Here is a 17,694-nt window from a genome sequence, read left to right as displayed (position 1 = left end):
CAGGCTCTTCACCAGTCAAGGGAATGTGTTGATCATGAAGACATAAGCGCATGTTTTACTCACTGCAAGATGAGAGTCAGCAGTTTGACAGCTTCCACAGAAACATCATCCTCCTTATCCAGTACCATGGATACCATTCTGTTCTGCAAATGAGAGCAGAAAGTAAAAATAGCAACAAATCACGTTCAAAAGGGAGAATCACCACTCACAAGCACCAAGTCACTTTTCTCGTCCAATGCCAGATATCGCTCCAATATGAAAGAAATCCAAAAGCTCACTGGAAACTTTTAGGATTCAAGATCAGCCTGGGAAATCACCTGAATATTTAAAAATGTGTCTAAAAGCTTAATATTAAAGTTCAACACATGCTTGTGAGAAAGTGGCTCTATATATACTGGACCAAAGTATGGTACAGTGTGTACAGAGGTATAACAGAGGTTAAAGTCAGGTGTGACCTTACTCTCTAAGATGGTAGCTTGGTTGAGCAGTAAGGCAGTACCAGAGGACAGTGTAAAAAGCATTTGTTGTACACACTCAGTCAGCAAAAGGTTTCACATACTCAAGAACTGAACTCCAGGCCAATTGTTTTTATATCAAAAGTTATAGTCAATTTATTTTTTAGAACTAACAGGGATCAAAATACTTTTCTCAATAGGAGGAATCTCAGGTAGTTACTTTGCAGAAAGGCAATATACTTTGTAAGCACAATAGGTACAGTGGTTGCAATAGGCAACACAATTCCAAACACAATTTACCATTGAGCTCAATGGGATTTTCTACATAAATGCAGCTGATTACTGTATAGATTACTTTTGTAACTCCAGGAGTGGATCCTAGATTCAGCCCTGGGTCTAAGCTGAAAACAGTTTAGGTAAAACGTTTTGGTTATTGCAGTGATTTTTAAAGAATATAAAGGTATTTTAAAAGTCGACACTTTGAAACTTTTCAGTGTAAAACTGGCAATGTTATCCTATGGAAGAAAATTCAAGTCACAGGTAAAGTAGGTTTTCGTTACTTTTGTAATCCAGGACAGGACTCCTAGGTTCAGTACCGGGGTCTCTACCTAAGACAGGTAAGTAATTATGTTTCAGTAGTAGGTACGATTTTTAAGGAATATTTGTCATTTTCAAAAGTAGACACTTTTAAGAAATTTCAGAGAAAAACAGTCAATGGTTTCCTATAGGAGAAAATTCAGGTTATGGGTAAGTACAGTTAAAATTACTTTTTCAGTTCAGTACTGGGCTGAAAGGTACAGTACTGACTCCTCTCCTGATTCCAGGTGAGTAATTCGAAATTCGTTACTCGGCTGATTTTATAGGAATATTTTAGAGTTTCAAAACTTTACACTTAAAAGATTTTGAGTCAAACCAGTCAGTGTTATCCTATGGCAGATAATTGAGTTATCGGTTTCCAGGTGAGTACTCGACTGGTGAAGTTAATTTTCTGGGCATAGACTCAGGGGTCTCCCAGGGTCGGAAAGGTACAGTAGTTACACCCTCAGCGGCACAGGATATTCGGGTGCAAAGAGAGAAGGCTCAATGCAATCCAATGGAGGGTAGGGGGCCTCGGTTGGTGGCTGCAAGCAAGCAGGCCACACAGATGTAAGACCTGAGCTCCTTCACTTACTCAGGGCAAATGGGGAAATAGAGTAGGCTAGTAGTTGCACTTCCAGCGGCACTCGGGTGGCTGGGTGCAGGGTGCTTTTGAGCCGTCAGGCGCTCAATGTTATTCAATGGGAAAGGAAAAAAAGGAACAAAGGCTGCAGACTTGGGGTCGGTGATTCTTCAGGTGCGACCACCACTTCGAGAGGTACGTTGGGATCTTGGAGAAGAGGTAGGTACCCCAAAGGAAGGCACATGGAGCTGCAGGGCGCCGGGTGCAGCGGTGTCTTTTGGTGTTGGGAAATCTTACTCTCAGCTGGTCCTGGTTGGAGGGGGTCCCTGGTTCTGAGGCTGCAGGTGTCATCTGGTTCGTAGAGGAGTATTTGGGCACCAGACTTCGGCGGCGGGACGTCCTTGTGGGTTTGGATCACTCGGGCACAGGCCGGGCTCGGCGTGTGCAGAGTGGGCTGGATTTGCGGTTCCTAGCTGGCACCAGGTGTATGGTTTTTGAAGCAGAGCCTCTGCTTAGGGGAGTACCAGTCTTTCAGAGAGTCACGGCGGCAGGTCCTCAGGGTTTACCAAGGTTGCTCTCCGCGGGAGCCGCCGGGATTAAGCAGGAGCAGGTTCCAGGATCGACATGCCGGTAGGGCTAGGACCAAATCAGTTGGTGTTGTCCTGTTAGCAGCTGCACGGCAGGTCTTCTTCTTTGTGATCTTCTTTCTTCTTTTCTTATCGGGATCTGAGGAAGGTTCAGGGTGCCCCTAAATGCTAAGTTTAGGGGCGTTACCGGTAGGGCAGGGACTAATAGGTCCCTGTCCTGGGATGGGTACACCCCCTAGCCTGCTCCTCTCCTGTGGGAGGGGGGCAGGAGCCTAGCTGTGATTGGGCAGGGCTCCCCATCTTCAAGATGGCCGGAGCCCGGGGTCGTGCTTCACCTCGCTTCTCCCACCTGAGGAGTGGGGTTGGCACTGGCTGGCACACCCCCTTCCTGACGTAGGGTTTCCCGCCAGTCTTCCCGCCAGAGTGGGGGTTAGAACTGGTGGGGGCCAGTTGCTGAGTACAGCAAGAGGCCTGGAGAAGCTCACAAAGGCAGCATGCCTTTGAAGCTTCCCCTTGCCCATCCTGGGGGAGGAGACCTAGCACCTAACCCAGGATGTGCATTGTTGCAGGCCCAGGAGAGCGGGGGGTCTCCACCCAGGGCTCCAGCAACATGTCTGCTGCGTGGCAGCCTCGGCAGCCACTCAGACCAGATGTGGATTGTAGGTTAGGTTTCAGGGGGCATCTCTAAGACCAGACGTGGGTTTGTAGGTTAGGTTTCTAAGGGAATCTCTGAGATGCCCTCTGTGGTGCATTTTACATTAAATCCCACACTGGCATCAGTGTGGGTTTAGTGTGCTGAGAAGTTTGATATATTTGATATCAAACTTGTCAGTCTTATGGTGCTGTGGGATTCGTAATGACAACCTCCCAGCCCCATATACGCTTAATGGCATCACTGCACTTACAGTGACCAGGAATGGCCCTGGGTACTGTAGGGGCACAGGGCTCATGCACCTGTGCCCACACCACTGGCATAAGGCACCCAGCTAGAGGGGTGACTGATGTATGCCAGGGAAGTGGGGTTGTGACCATGGCACACAGGGATGTGTGCCTCGTCGACTCTCTGTTTAGTTCTGTACTTAACAATCAGCCCACAAAGGCAGTGTGTGGGTGTCCGGGTACAGGGCCCCTAAGGGTGGCACAATAAGTGCTGCAGCCCTTAGAGGTCTTCTCTGGTCACCATGCACTGGGTACCTAGGGTACCATTTACTAGGGGCTGACAGGTGGCCAGAAATCCCAATTGGGTTTTGTTTCAACACAGCTTTAGGGAAGGAACACAGGCCCTGGGCACCTGGTTGGCAGGAGCCCATAGCACACTCAGTCAAAGCACATCAGCAGTTCAGCAAAAAGTGGGGGCATAACAATGCAAGAAAGATGGCACTTACTCACAATGCTTACAAGCTATCTACCGGATTTCTTTGTTTCACGTATTGGTTATCCACTGATGCCTAGTTCCTGTTCTTTAGCTAAATTCAATAAGGGTATACCAGTATTATATGCAATGAATTAAAGACACCAGTTCCCCCGGCAGTTAAGTACACCTAACCTAATTGTGTACATTTTAGTTCTGCCACATTGAATTCTTAGCTTGCTGAATTCTCTTGCCTGCACAAAGTGGGTTGGAAAGGTCTCTCAGGCCCCAGTATTTTAATTTTTCGTTCTCTTGTCTGTAAAGCACTGAAGTCGGACTAAAGATAGATTCTTAGTGAGATCCCGGATTCCAATTCTGCCGAAGAGATGCTTCAGTTTACCCTATCAAATGGTGTGTGGTAAACGAACAGCAACAGAGCAGGTTTCTATTAAGCCACAACAGCCACAATGCAAAAAAACACAAGATTCTACCATTCTTTAAAGTGGGTTTTACTGTTCTGAAACCAGATTTAGCTAAGGGGAAGAGGCCAGTTAAATTAGTCCAATTATCTAAATGCAAGATGTTCAGCAAATGTTTTGGAGTACACATCAAGCAGTGTTTTCATATACTAGTTTAATGGTCATTTACAATGTTTAAATCGAACAAAAAGTTGTCTCCCTCTCAAAGAATAAAGAATATGCACATACATCTCTGACATTGGTTCTAAAAATGCAGGTTAGAAAACCGGTGACTATGCTTTTTTAATGACTAAAATCAACAACATATCTAGACAAGGGACTGTAGAAAATGAAGCACTAGGGTCGAGGATGCACGCGCGAACACACGCCTAATTTAAAGCACGGACACCAGCACTGGTAGAAGCAAAAAGCTGGTGAGCAAACGCGTCCAGCCAGCTAGACTCCCTAGTGGGAGGCAATAATGGCAAGGCAGATGACGACTAAGGCAAAGGGCGCCTGAACCACAAGTCCCTGAGCCATAGGGTGACTCGACAGGCAGAGTGGATCACCCGGAGCAGGACGGAGCTTACGAGCAAAAGCCGATCAACAGGGTCACCAGAAGAGGGCCTTGCCCATTAACCACGCAAAATGTTAAATAAAGAGCCGCCAAATAGCAGCAAAGACTCCACATCAATAGGCTCCATATGGAGCAAATCCAGTAAAGGATCAGAAATTAGAGGGATCACAGGAGGTTGAGAACAAAGAATAGCAGCTGCCCTGTGAATGGCACGAGCGTAAGCAGCACCAGCTTCAGTTGCCATCCGGTTAGGCGATAATAAACAGTCGGTAGGAGACGGTTGGAGACTAAGCCGTCCACTTGACAACAAAAGTGGAGAAGCCGGAGACTGACCCGAAGGCCAGGCAACACAAGGCACTTGCACCATGGGCCCCGACCCGGGAAAAACCAGAGAAGAGTCAACTTCTTGACAAGAAAGAGGCGTCGACTGACACCGTGTGGAGGTCGCAGCAACGGCTGAGGAGTCAGGGTGGCAGCAAACTCTTGTGGAAGCTTAGGTCGGCACCGGTGTCAATGGACGGAGGGATGGAGTCGTCTGGACGTCGACGACCTCCGCTGGGGATTCGACCTGGACGCCGTCCAAAGTCGATACCAAAGCAATAGGTGCACGTTTGGTCAGACCGGACGTCGAGCTGGGCGTCGGGGCCTGCGCTGCCTCAGACGTCAGTGCAGGATGCCACTCAGGGTATGCGAAGACTGACAAGGTGGGATGGACGGGCAACTTGGAGGACCCACTGGCCCGTGTCCCGTTAGCATCGTATCGTCTCCAGAACCGGAGCCGGCGCCGAGGAAGAATCCGCCGGTTAGCACCCGACATGAGTGCCCTCCACCTATTTGGGACCCGAAGGCGCTCCGGAGACAGGTGGGGACCCAAAGTACGACTGGGGTGCCATAGAATAAACCTCCATTTGGGCATGCGTTGCACCAACCCGGGAAAGGAAGGGTATGGAGGAAACTGCTGCCGGGCTCCCTTACCTGGCATAGAGTGAGAGGAGCAGACGCCAGCAGTACGCAAATGGGAGGAAGACCTCTGTGCTTGCCGCTTGTGCTTGCGCTTACCTGCCTTCGAGCGACGTTCGCGGGAACAACCTCTGGAACGAGCCAAATCCGGAGAGGGAGAGCGGCAATGCGAAGGTGGAGGACCGGACAGCTGTGCGGCCAGCAGTTTCATACGGCGCGCTCTCTGGGACTTGGGCTTCATCCTCGGACAGGCGTTGCACTCTTTGGAGTCGTGGTGCACGCCCAGGCACCACATACAGATGAGGTGAGGGTCAGTGTCAGACATATGACGCACACAGGCTTCACAAGCCATAAAACCCGAAGGCATTACACACTATTCCAGGGACACCAAAGGCGTTGAAAAGGCCTAAAAACCAGGCCAAGGAACTGCTGGTTTTCCAGCGTCCACATTGGGACGCAGAAGGAGAAAACTGCAGAGCGTGTCGGGAGGGGCATATATGGCTCCGCTGACATGTCCGTGGAAGACTTCAGGGTGGAGTCGTACCCCCTCCACACCCCGGGCGCGCAGAGGTGCTGCTGCGGAAAGTTTACCGGGACCAGCCTGACGCCTGGGGATATTCTAAGTTAAGGAATCTGCGGCTAGACTTCTCTATTAGATACAAACTGGTGTGATAGCATGATAATATTTCTGCAGGGCAAGCTGCCATGTACAGGACTTTAATTTGAATACCTTTTTCACTGCAAGTGTGTGTTCTGGTAGACCGTACTAAACAGGTTTTTGAATATGATTAAAGAAGAAGAGCTTACTTAGGCCCTGATGCACAATTTGAGTGAAGTGTGTGCACTTTTGTACAGATGGTCCACATATACCAAACTAAATTAGAGCCTTAGTCCTCAATGGTCTTTGGCACAGAGGGATGTCAGTAGATGAAGAGCACTGATCTACAGTCTTGAAGAAGACAACCCCACACATTGCACAGCTTATTTTCAGCTAAGCCATATGCAACGACTGGAAAGCAATCTAAAACTGCCACCAACTGCTGATTCAGCTGTTAGGCCTCCTGCTATCCCAAAAACGGAGGAGCCCTTCTTTTGGAGATATGTAGACACAGAGCGCACCAGTATGAGGAGAGAGAAGTAGCTATGTCTTTAAAGGAGCAGGGGCCTGCTTCCCAGAGGGGTTCCAAAGAATGTCCGAAATGTTCTCGCATTGGATTGCTGTAATTTTTGGAGTAGGTTTCCCACTCATTTGGAATGATCAAAGAATTTCAGGGGTGGTGTTGAAAAACTGAAAGCTACACTTTCCTAGTAGCACTGAAAAGGATAAGGATTTGGAATGCCAAAATCAAGCAAGTTGGCATTACTGCAGGCAGACAGTCACATTCAAGTGCACTTGCACTTTATAATTGTTATTTTTTGTTCAATTCCCTAGGAACAAAATGGTGTAAAAGACACAAATAACCAAGCACTTTTTCACTCAAAGAACTCTGTCTAAAAGCAGATTGATTTTCCATACTCTGATATGGAATTTTGCTTTTCTGTGACTTTCTAATTCATCTAAATCTCAAGCAGAGACTGATTAGACAGCACAATGAAATTCTATTTACGGACACATATCACTGCCCCTCCAAAGGTCCGATTAAGATGGACTTAATCTTTCACACTGAAAGACCAGAGGACTGGAACACCACTTCACATCACAACTCTACATCTTTAAAACCACAACTACCTCACAAGGCTGCAAACTAACAACCTTGCTCCCTAATCGCTCGTCAAAGAGTGAGAATACGTCTGTGGCCACCTACACTAACAACACTGTCCTGATTCAGGCTAGTAACGAGAACCTAGAGGCTTTCGACTCCCTTTTCCCCACACTCTGATTCGCTCTCTTTCACTTGTCTCGACCCTTCATGACAACTCACACAGACAGATTACCGACCTCACCTAGGTAAAAAAACTATCACCACTTCGACCTAAACCTGCTCCTTCCGCCTCCCCCGAGTCACCTCCTACTCCTGCACCTCCACCAAATGTGTTCTCCTACTCCCAGAGGAAAGTCAAACTCAACTTCTCACCAAACTACTCAAAACAGCCAACATCCCATTCCATCTGTATGCTGAGGATACCCAGATATATTCGGAAACCACCTCCTTCAGAGACATTCAAAGACTCATTGACACACTGAGAGATGTCCAACACTGGCTGTCATGTAATCACAAACTAAACCCGGACAAAACAGAGATACTCCTCATCGTGAACAAAGGAACCCCCAAATTGCTGAATGGCTAAAGGAGGTCGATGTGCTCAACAGGAATCTGTCCCTGGCCGACTCCGGTAAATCACTAGGTATCACGCTTGACCCGAAACTGAACATGAATAGACTCATCAAGGATTCGGCCAAGAGTGCTTTCCTTAACCTAAAACTACTGAAGAAAATAAAACCCTTCATTCCGCCCAGCGCTTTTAAACAGGCCACTCAAACACTGGTGCTGTCAAGACTGGATTATGGGAACGCAGTCCTCTAAGGAATAGCAAAATCAAATCTGGCTCCCATCAAAACAACTCCGATTGCGGCAGCCAGAATGGTCACAAGAATCAAGAATTTCGACCATATTTCCCCCGCACTCAGAGATCTTAAGTGGCTCCCAGTCGAAATGCGGATTAACTTCAGAACAGCCTGCCTCACTCAAAGCCCTACATACCAGCAAACCTGAATATTTGGCGGCCAAACAAAACAAAAAAAAACGGTCAGGCCAGGAACCTCAGAAGCTCAAACTCCCTCGTACTCATCCCGCCCAAAAATAGAAAACAAAAAACTGAGGCACGATCCTTCGCCGGAAGCGCACCTAAAATCTGAAACTATATTCCTCCTCACATCATAACCATTCCCTCTTTTGTAAAATTCACAAGCCACCTCATAATAATGTTCCTCGACCGCTCCCTAGGGAGTTGATAGGATCAATGGGAGTCGGGAAACCGACACCTCGCACTGCTCAGACTCCTTGTCCTCAAGACTACGAACCCCCATACAGCGTCCTGCAATGTTAATGTGTTCTTGCTTTTATTTGTTTGTTGTGAATCTCTGCATTGTATCTGTTGTAAACCGCTCCTATACCCTCGGGTCAGGCCTGCGCGATATACAACTTCTTAAATTAAATTTTTTTTTATAAATCTTTCCCATCTCGAAAGAGCCTACTTTTTCTTTGACCAACCACAACATAACGGGATCTCAGCCTCTGATAGATAAACCTCTATATTTCACCCTCAGGATTTGCAGGACCACTCCGAGTCCTTTTATTGCCATGGTATGATACACCTTCCTAATTAACCTAAAGATTACAGAGGTAAATTGGTCTTTGGTTTTGGTTCAAGTAATTGATGTACTATGAATGTTTGTAAACCAGGAATGTGCAAACCGCACACCAACTGGTTTATGAACAAGGATCTCATTTGCTATGTGTCCTATGTACGAACTGGTTACATCGCAAATTTGCTATTCGCAGGAGGTTGCAAAGTGACCTGCCATATGTATTTTAAATAGGCAGATTGTTATTTGTGACCCTCTGTGATTGGCTATAAATTCTGTACTTGACCTGCGTGGGACAGCAAACTACCATACAATTTGCATTCTCAAACATGAAACATTTTTAAAAGCAGCTGTGTCCCTTAAATGAACATACATGAATATATGCTGCTTTAGAAAATGTTTCCCATTTGAGAGAGCAGTCAGTAGCCCCCAGACCACTGCCTACTCCTACAATAATGCTGGACACAATTCTTTCTCGACGTTGAAATGTTTGTAGAGAACCAGAAACTAACCACAACATTACATCGGAAATCCACTGATAGGAATACTATTCTCCACTATCAAAGTTTTCACCCCAAAAACCTCAAAAATAATCTGCTGTACGGACAGCTACTTCGAATAAGGCGCAACTGCGCCAGGAAAGAAGGTTTTATGGCTAATGCATCAATTTTCAGGAACCAACTAAAGGAGCGTGGTTATCCCCGTAAACTGCTTAAACATGCGGTACACCCCACGTGATACATTACTAACGAAAAGAGTGAAACCCAAAATGGAAAAACCTGTATGTGTTTCCACATTTGGTCCCCACACAAACAAATACAAAAAAATCATTTTAACAAACTGGCACCTCCTCACAGAGCTGGATTCGCCAATTCGAAAGCCCTTGTTTGCTATGCGCAAAAACAAGAACATTGGCCAAAGGATAAGGGAAGATCTGGGTCGTACCTCAATTCAACAGAGTGATATACGTACACTTTGGAACTTATCACCCATCTGAGGACACAGAAAGTGTGGGAACTGTTCCATCTGCTGCATGACGATTGAAGGCCAAGAGTTTACCCATGAAGGCATCAAATGGATGCATAACAAATTTACAAACTGTAAAACAAAAAACACTATTTATGCGATCAAATGCCCTTGCCCCCGAATATACATTGGGAAAACGACCCAACAGATGAACCAAAGAATTGTGCAACATAGATCGCGCATTAAGAACCGCGTCTTGACTGCCCCTATGGTAGAGCATTTCATCACTAAGAATCATTCCGAAAAAGACTTCCAATGGACTATATTGTCCGGTATCAAATCGCCTCCCCGGGGAGGAAATCTGGAGAATATATTGGCGAAAAAGGAGGCATACCTGATTCTAAAATTTCATTGCACTACAAGAGGGTTGAATAACCAGACTGAGCTTAACCAGATATTAAAACTTGAAACATTGGCACAACACGTGAAGAATGGTCTCCTCAAAAATACACAAATTTGTGCAATCCATGCGGCAACCAAATGCCCCAAAAACCTGAAATACTGGCGCAGTACTCCAAGATTGGTCCCCCACAAAAAACACAAACTCGCACAATCCATGTGGGAACTACATGTCCCATAATCCTACTGGACATCCGAGAGGAAAGAAGCCTTGTGAAAAACAGCATCAGCACAAGCACCGCGTGTTGGCTGCTTGCGGAGAGACGTTGTATGTGGCACACGCTAAAAGGAATCCCGGCAAAAAAGTGAGTAAAGCGTAATGCGCCCGCTAACATGATGGTCCAACGAGGGGAAGGGCTATAACGTGGTCGCATATTGAAATCGTTTTTTTGAATAACCCTAATAATGCCTAAAAATTGTCCAAAGTATACCCGACTATCCCACAACACCGGAATATCTTTGATCTGCCGCTATGGGTCTAAACAAGCACGATTGTATGCATCTGTTCTTGGCATGTAGGGCTGCTGACATTCATATCTTGTGCATAGATCCCCGCCTAGTGTTGGGTCCGGATGATTGCACTTGTTGTCTTGGAAGAATCTTCGAAGTATCACGAGATAGGTGACTCCTCCCTTGGACTCAGGCTTCTTTCCATCAACGGTCGGCTCACGTTGCGTCGAAAAGGCCCAACCGCCCGCGTCTACGACCGCTTAGAGATGGAAGGCTGGATCGAGTAGAAAGGTACCGATCGAGAACAATACCGTCGAATCGAAGGCCTTTTGGCCTTTAGAAAAGTTTTGTTTTCGCTTCCGAAGTTGGAGTACAGGAGTTTGCATCCGAACCCAAAGGCGGAAAAAAACAATCTGAGGATGGAGAGGATGCCCATGCGCACTGTAGTCCAAGGGAGGAGTCACCTATCTCGTGATACTTCGAAGACTCTTCCAAGACAACAAGTGCAATCATCCGGACCCAACACTAGGCGGCGATCTATGCACCAGATATGAATTCAGCAGCCTACATGCCTCGAACACAATACTTAATCCCTGCTACAGTTTATGTAACATTGCACATTACTCTAATTAAGAACAAATTAGTATTCCGTGCCGACAAACAGAATATTTTAATTGAAACCCTCCCGTACTTTGTGTCATTAGGAAATCATGAAGCCCTAATGAAGAAGACGCCTCTCCTTGGATGAGTAGGAACCGCCTTACAGAGTAAGATAAGTGCTCAAAAGAGATTGGCTCTGTACACAGCGAACTAAGCATAATGGCTTAAATACCTGCAATACTTTGCTTGAGGGTGAAGCAATTATGCCCAATCCATTCATCACTTGTCTGCATGCAAGAACTAGCGAACAGGTGAAGTCATCTGTAAAAATCCACGAAGACTCTAGTAAGCCATTTCTCTTATGTCTTTAAAGAAAATATGACCGAATAAACAACCACTTAGAATGCCAGACTCGTAATACTAACACACACTTAATTTATTTGCTTATGTTTAGGCCTAAAAGATAGCAAAACAAGAAAACCTCACTGCAACGTATGAAGGTACTTTTATATATTTAATCTGATAGAACATAGGGCTAGATGAAGCCAGACAGTGTGCAAGTCTTTGATACATTGTTGCTTTGTTAACCAATAGGATTGCACCGTTGTCCAAAGCCCTGATGATAATTATTTAAGAAACCGGGGAATCAGAAACACGTCGGCACGCACAAAGTACCTGCGATGTACTAACATCAACTGAGACTCTATTTGAGGGTGGTGATACACAAAATACACCCCAAGAGCAAATTGGACTTTAAAGTATTTTGTCCCCGCATGATTGTCTGTTTTAGCGTCTTATTGAATGTTTATAAGATAATCTTATCGCTTACAGACACTATCACATTTTTGACTGATGTAGTCATATGATATGAATGTAAAGTCTTTTTTTCATATATGTTTTTCTAATGAATTTATGAAAATATCAGTTTATAATTTTGTCTGCACTGTTTTTTAAAAATGTACTCTATTATGAATGAAATGTGTATTCCTCTTATGCACTTTGAATTATGAATGACATTTAAAAGATGAACAAATACAATTATTGAAATACAGTACAGTCACTAATTGCGTTGTATGTGAAATCTACATAATTCATTAGTAGTATCAGAATTGGTGGCCAGGAGCTTTTTTGGGTAAAACATGGACACAATTCTTTTAGCATTTGTATAGAGTTAAAACATCTCTTTATGTGTTTGTATCTTTTAAATGGTTTACATCTGCACTTCTGATTACAAGCCAATTGAAAGAGGAGGGGGATACACCTCCTAACTGCAATTCAGAATGAGAGACAAACCCCTTTTGCAATTTGAACTGCATTGTAAACAATGTGTTTGCAGTTCCAACCCCTGTGATTTTGCAACTCAAGGGGTTTTTTACTCCAAAATGGTTACGTACATCTGGCCCAAGTGTCCACATGGGTTTCTATGTCTGTATCCAGCCAAACCTACCTACTTGCTGAAGCTTTTTGGGGCCATGGGAATCCAGTGAGCATGGGAGGCACTGAAGCTCAAGACGCTGTGAAGAGGGCATGGTAGGCGCAGGTGGCAGAGCAAAAATAGTGACTGGAGTTGCATGCGATACTGGAGGAACAGAGTAGCATAGGTTGCTTAGGAAAATCAGCAGGCCAACACAGTTGTAGAGGCACAGGCAGGGTGGCACATGGGCATGATGGGATAGAGGAATATGAGCAAGTGGTGAAGGAGGACTAGGGAGACACGGGTCTTAAAGAGAAGTGTGGGGATGCATGGGGGTGTTACAAGGTGAGTGGATGGTGAGGCAGGAGAGGTCACAGGAGCATGTTGGTTTTCAAAACCGATCAATAAAAGGCTTTGCCATTTACAATGCCAATAGCTTAAACTCTTGCAAATGCAAGACCAATTGCATTGGAAATGCTTGTTCTAAGTGCCTTTCCTGCTTTAGCGTGGTTTTTACGTATTTCTCCTTCACATCCCCTGTTTTCTGAGTGCCTTTTCCTGCTTCTTCTCAGTTTCTTTTCCTCATTCGCCCCTCCCGCCTGCCCCCATTTTCCCACCTCCTGCCTAGCCCCATCCAACGCCTTCCAGCTCCCCTCCCAGGACCTATTTAATGAAAGCTGCAGCACAACCCCACTGAGCAGTCCCTAGGCACAGCTTTCCCGTGCTGCTGCACAGCTCTTCTTCCTCACTTTTTCTCGGAGTGCTTTCTCCTGATTTTACCTCGTTTGTTACTCTCCCTTTCCTTTCCCTTTTTAATTCTCGCTGAGTCTGCGCGCAAGCGCTGCTCGGGGAGACATTTAGAAGCTGTTTTGAGCAGTGCTCAGCCGCGTGCATGCCTTGCGTGTCTTAGAGCATCATCGCGATCACTTTCGCTTTCACAGCGATCGTGATCACAATGACTTTCGTGGCCAATGCTTTTTTTTCTTTTTCATTAAACAGTCCATGTGAGTGCAGGTGATTTTCAGCTCCTCTTCCCCGGACACCGCCTGCTGCGCTCCATATCGCTCTCTTCCGTGTGTGCTTATGTGCTCTCAATGTTGCTCTGTTCTTTGCATACCCCTCCTTCACAAAATACTCCTATTGCTCTATGTTGCTCTTACCTTTGCATGCTTCCCCCTACAAACCTCCCCATGCTCTGTGTTGCTCTCTGTTGTATAGTTGTCCCCACGAAAATCACAGGTACTGCGTGTTGTGCTTTACCATGTGTGTTTTCCTGGTCCCAGCTCAGTGTTACTCTCTCCCTTCTGATTCTTCCACCCATAAAACACTCCCCACGCTTTGTGTTGCACTGTTCCTCGTGTGCTTTCCCCATAAATCCCACGTCCCAGTACTTCATGTTGCTCTCTACCATGTGCGCATCCCCCAACCCATGATCCATGTTGCTCGCTCTCTCTGTATTCTTCTCTACTGCAAACTCCTCCTGTGCTCTCCCTCGTGTATTCCGCGCATTCTATGTCGCGGTCTTCCTTCTGAGCTTCTCCCCGTTAATCTCCCATGTTACATGTTGCTCTCTCCCTGGTTTGCATCCCCCCTGCAACCTCACGACCTCTCTGCGATCAGTGTTGCTCTTTCTATCGTGTTTTGTCCACCTTGAAAACACCACAGTGGTTCGTGTTGATCTCTTGTTACATAGGTCGCCATCAATGAAATTGGCAAGTAGATCGTGGTAGTGTGGCTTACTTATTAAGTCACAGAAGGGGTCCATTAGATGTAACATTTGATGTTAGCCAAGGAGGTTGAAGCGCCTGCTGCACCCGACATGTTTCATTGTGTAACATGTGTACGGCAGCTCTGGTGCCTGCAGCAGAGCACAGGTGATAAGTGTAGGTTACAGATTGTTTTAGAGACAATAGCACAGGAGGCTTACAAACACTTACCAAATGTGAAACAAAATTATTCATGCTGTATAGATTAATTCCTTTTAAGTGTCATCAGTGACATGATCCTGAGCAATTTTCACGGACATACTCCGCTATCACCTTCTTCGCTTTCTATTTTAATAAAAACCGTGCGCGTCTCAGACTGCGGCTGCCAATGTTGTCCTTGTCTGCCGGTTCTAGAATTCTAGAACTACTCAAGCCACTCTTTCAATGGGCTGTTGTTCCACCCCAGCTTTGGTTTTAATGTGTTACGCTGCAAAACTCTATTTTATGTTACGTTTCCTTTTGCTGTTAAAAGCTCGATATCTTAAGTGGCCCACACAGCGCGCAGAGACGGCGATCATGAGAAGGTCAAATCCATGTCAAAATATAATTTATCTTTTAGCCAGGTCTGAAGTGACATTGGACCTTGCAGGGTACATCATTGTATTTGCAGGGTGTGACTGCCGTGTGTGGGCTCCAACTGCTGAGAACCAGGGCACACACTACTTGAGATTCTCTGAAGAAAGCCATCATGTGGACCACTACACTCGAAAGAAAACTAGGGGCACTAAAGCTCTCCAGTAAGCCACACTGGACGTGTGCCCCACATCTGCACACAGGGCATTGGGGCACAATCTGGATAAGACGCTAGAGTGAAACAATCTTCTCAGAGGATGTGGCGCAAGGGTCAGAGTCAGCTTTGAGTCTCAGCGTCGGCTCAACATCCTGTGATTCACTTAATCTCCCGGGACTAACAAAAATGAATGTGTCCTTGTGTACTTTAACTGGTGCTCATGTAAAGCGCTGCAATACCTTCAGGTTGGAGTTGTGCTATATAAAACTGAAAAAGAAAAAAAAAACCTACTAGGCTCGAGGTGGTGTTATCCTCATGAATATAGGAGGTAACCAGCACCATAGTCAGCAAATCCAGTAACATCTGTTAAATAACCCATCTCTAGACAAAATATAAGTTAGAAACCGTTAAGGTTATTAAAAGATGAAGTAAACTACAGGAGGCAAAATATGGTTAGTCAAAAAAGCATAATAAATCATATATGGGAAATTGGCAAAAGGCTCAATGAATGGCAGAAACCAGTTGCCAGTTCCAGTTAAGAACTGGCATTAAGCTAATAAATGGAACACGTGTCTCGGGGTCTTGCTCAAGTAGAATCTGAACGTCAAGAGAATGCAAATAATCAAGCGGAGTCGGCTCTTTATGAATCAGGAAAGCAAGATTGGCTCATATCCAAAATGATGCCTCTTTTGTTGGAAAATACACAGTAAAAATCACACAGCCAGCATAAGGTGAGCAAAATGTTACAAAGGCTCGGCGAATTGCAATACAGAATAAAATGCAACAATACTTGACACCGTCCTAACACTATCCCCTAAATGAATAACAATTAGTCCCCTTGTAAGAAATTGTGTTATTAGTTGAAAGGGGTGTAGGCCCTACACAAATAATAAACACAATCCTAGTTAGGGTGAACCACAATAAAAAGCCACTAAATTAACCTGTGCTTAATCCTCTGGTAGCTTGACACTAAAGCAGACACACAAATAGGGGAGAAGCACTCAGAAAGTTTTATTTATGTGTAATACGCAATCTATTCATCAAATATGACTAAAATGTAATCCAATCTACCTATGATGCTCACTTTCAGTCCATCGATCGGTCCCAAGAGACCAATTCATTTTGTATTGTTTATTGTTCATTATTCTTTACGAAATTCTACTTTACTACATATAGTAAACAAATTGTCAGTCCAAACAAAGCTTTTCTTCCCTGCCACAGGCCTTCATCGAGGCTGCAGAGAAACATATTTACAATTAAAAAGCGAAAAAACTCAATGTATACATTTCCCAATTCCACATATCACACACAACCTTCACGGCAAAAAGAATAGCAAACCTATACCAAAAAAGTAAAGCCAATGGAGCCCCCGGCCCTAACGGCATTCCTTGGCGCAGTATAAAAGCGCAATGCAGAATTTTGGTCCCTGCTGATGTAAAACCTACCTTACTACAGAAACCATCCCTTCGTCTTGACAGGTATTGATACTGTTCCCCATTTACAACAAGCATTGGCATAATGGGTCTCGCCTTGGGAACCTTTTAAGTATTTAGTTATGCAGTATAATATCCTTGGTGCAACAACATCAACTGTTGCCTGTCTAAAGACTTATAAGGTCCCAAAGCCGAGACCTATTTGCAATGCCAATGCTTGTTCTTCTGAGCGCATTCTCCTGCTTTCCCCTCGTTTTTACTGCTTTCTCCTTCCGTCCCCCAGTTTTTCTGAGTGCTTTCTCCAGCTTTACCCTTGTTTTTTACTGCTTCCCTCCATTATTCTAAGTGCCTTTCCTGCTTTTGGCAGTTTTTTTTTTTTTACTAATTTCTCCTCGAAATCCCCTGCTTTTCTGAGTGCCTTTTCCTGCTTTTCCCTCATTTATCACTGCTTCTTCTCAGTTTTTTCCCCACATTCACCGCTACCACCTGCCCTAGTTATCCCACCTCCTGCATAGCCCTGCCCAACGCCTTCCAGAACCCCTCCTAGGACATACTTGATGGAGGCTGCAGAGCTACCACATTGAACCGGCCTTAGGCCCAACTCTCCTGTGCACACAATCGCAATGGACCGCACACCGCTAGCCAACTCTCCTGTGCTGCTGCACCGCTCTTCTTCCTCACTATTTTTCGCAGTTGTTTCTCCTGCTTTTGTCCAGTTTTTTCTCCAAGAAGCAGCTAGCAACTCCGGCGCCTTCAGACCCTTGCAGTTGATATGCCATGCTTAATATATCATGATTGATTGATGAGTGAATCTTCATCTGAAGCAGCTGCCCCTTCGGATTTCTGAATATTCTTTACAACAAGGGCAACCCAAATGTCTGTGTGAACCTGGATTATTAACCCCTTCGCTGCGGCGGCTATTCCGCCGCAGCGCTAAAGGGGCGGGGCGGCCGCCGCATGCTGGTGACAGAACCGCTCCGTCACCAGCTACAGTTGAGCTGTGCTGGAGACGGAGCAGTTCC

General features: G+C 45.5%; 1 protein-coding gene across 1 annotated transcript in view; it reads right to left on the bottom strand.

The window, feature by feature from the left end:
- Positions 1-17,694, bottom strand: part of STAG3 (STAG3 cohesin complex component) — a 1,294,449-nt gene that overhangs the window by 700,615 nt on the left and 576,140 nt on the right. Inside the window, exon 13 of the mRNA XM_086945989.1 lies at positions 64-143. Within this exon, the coding sequence (XP_086802115.1) occupies positions 64-143 (80 nt within the window). The remainder of the gene's footprint in view (positions 1-63; positions 144-17,694) is intronic.

The sequence above is a fragment of the Lissotriton vulgaris genome, chromosome 12 (assembly GCF_964263255.1).
Source record: "Lissotriton vulgaris chromosome 12, aLisVul1.2, whole genome shotgun sequence".
NCBI classification, from domain to species: Eukaryota; Metazoa; Chordata; class Amphibia; order Caudata; family Salamandridae; genus Lissotriton; species Lissotriton vulgaris.
Note: the sequence above shows the minus strand (reverse complement) of the source record. Positions and strands in the feature narration are given on the sequence as shown.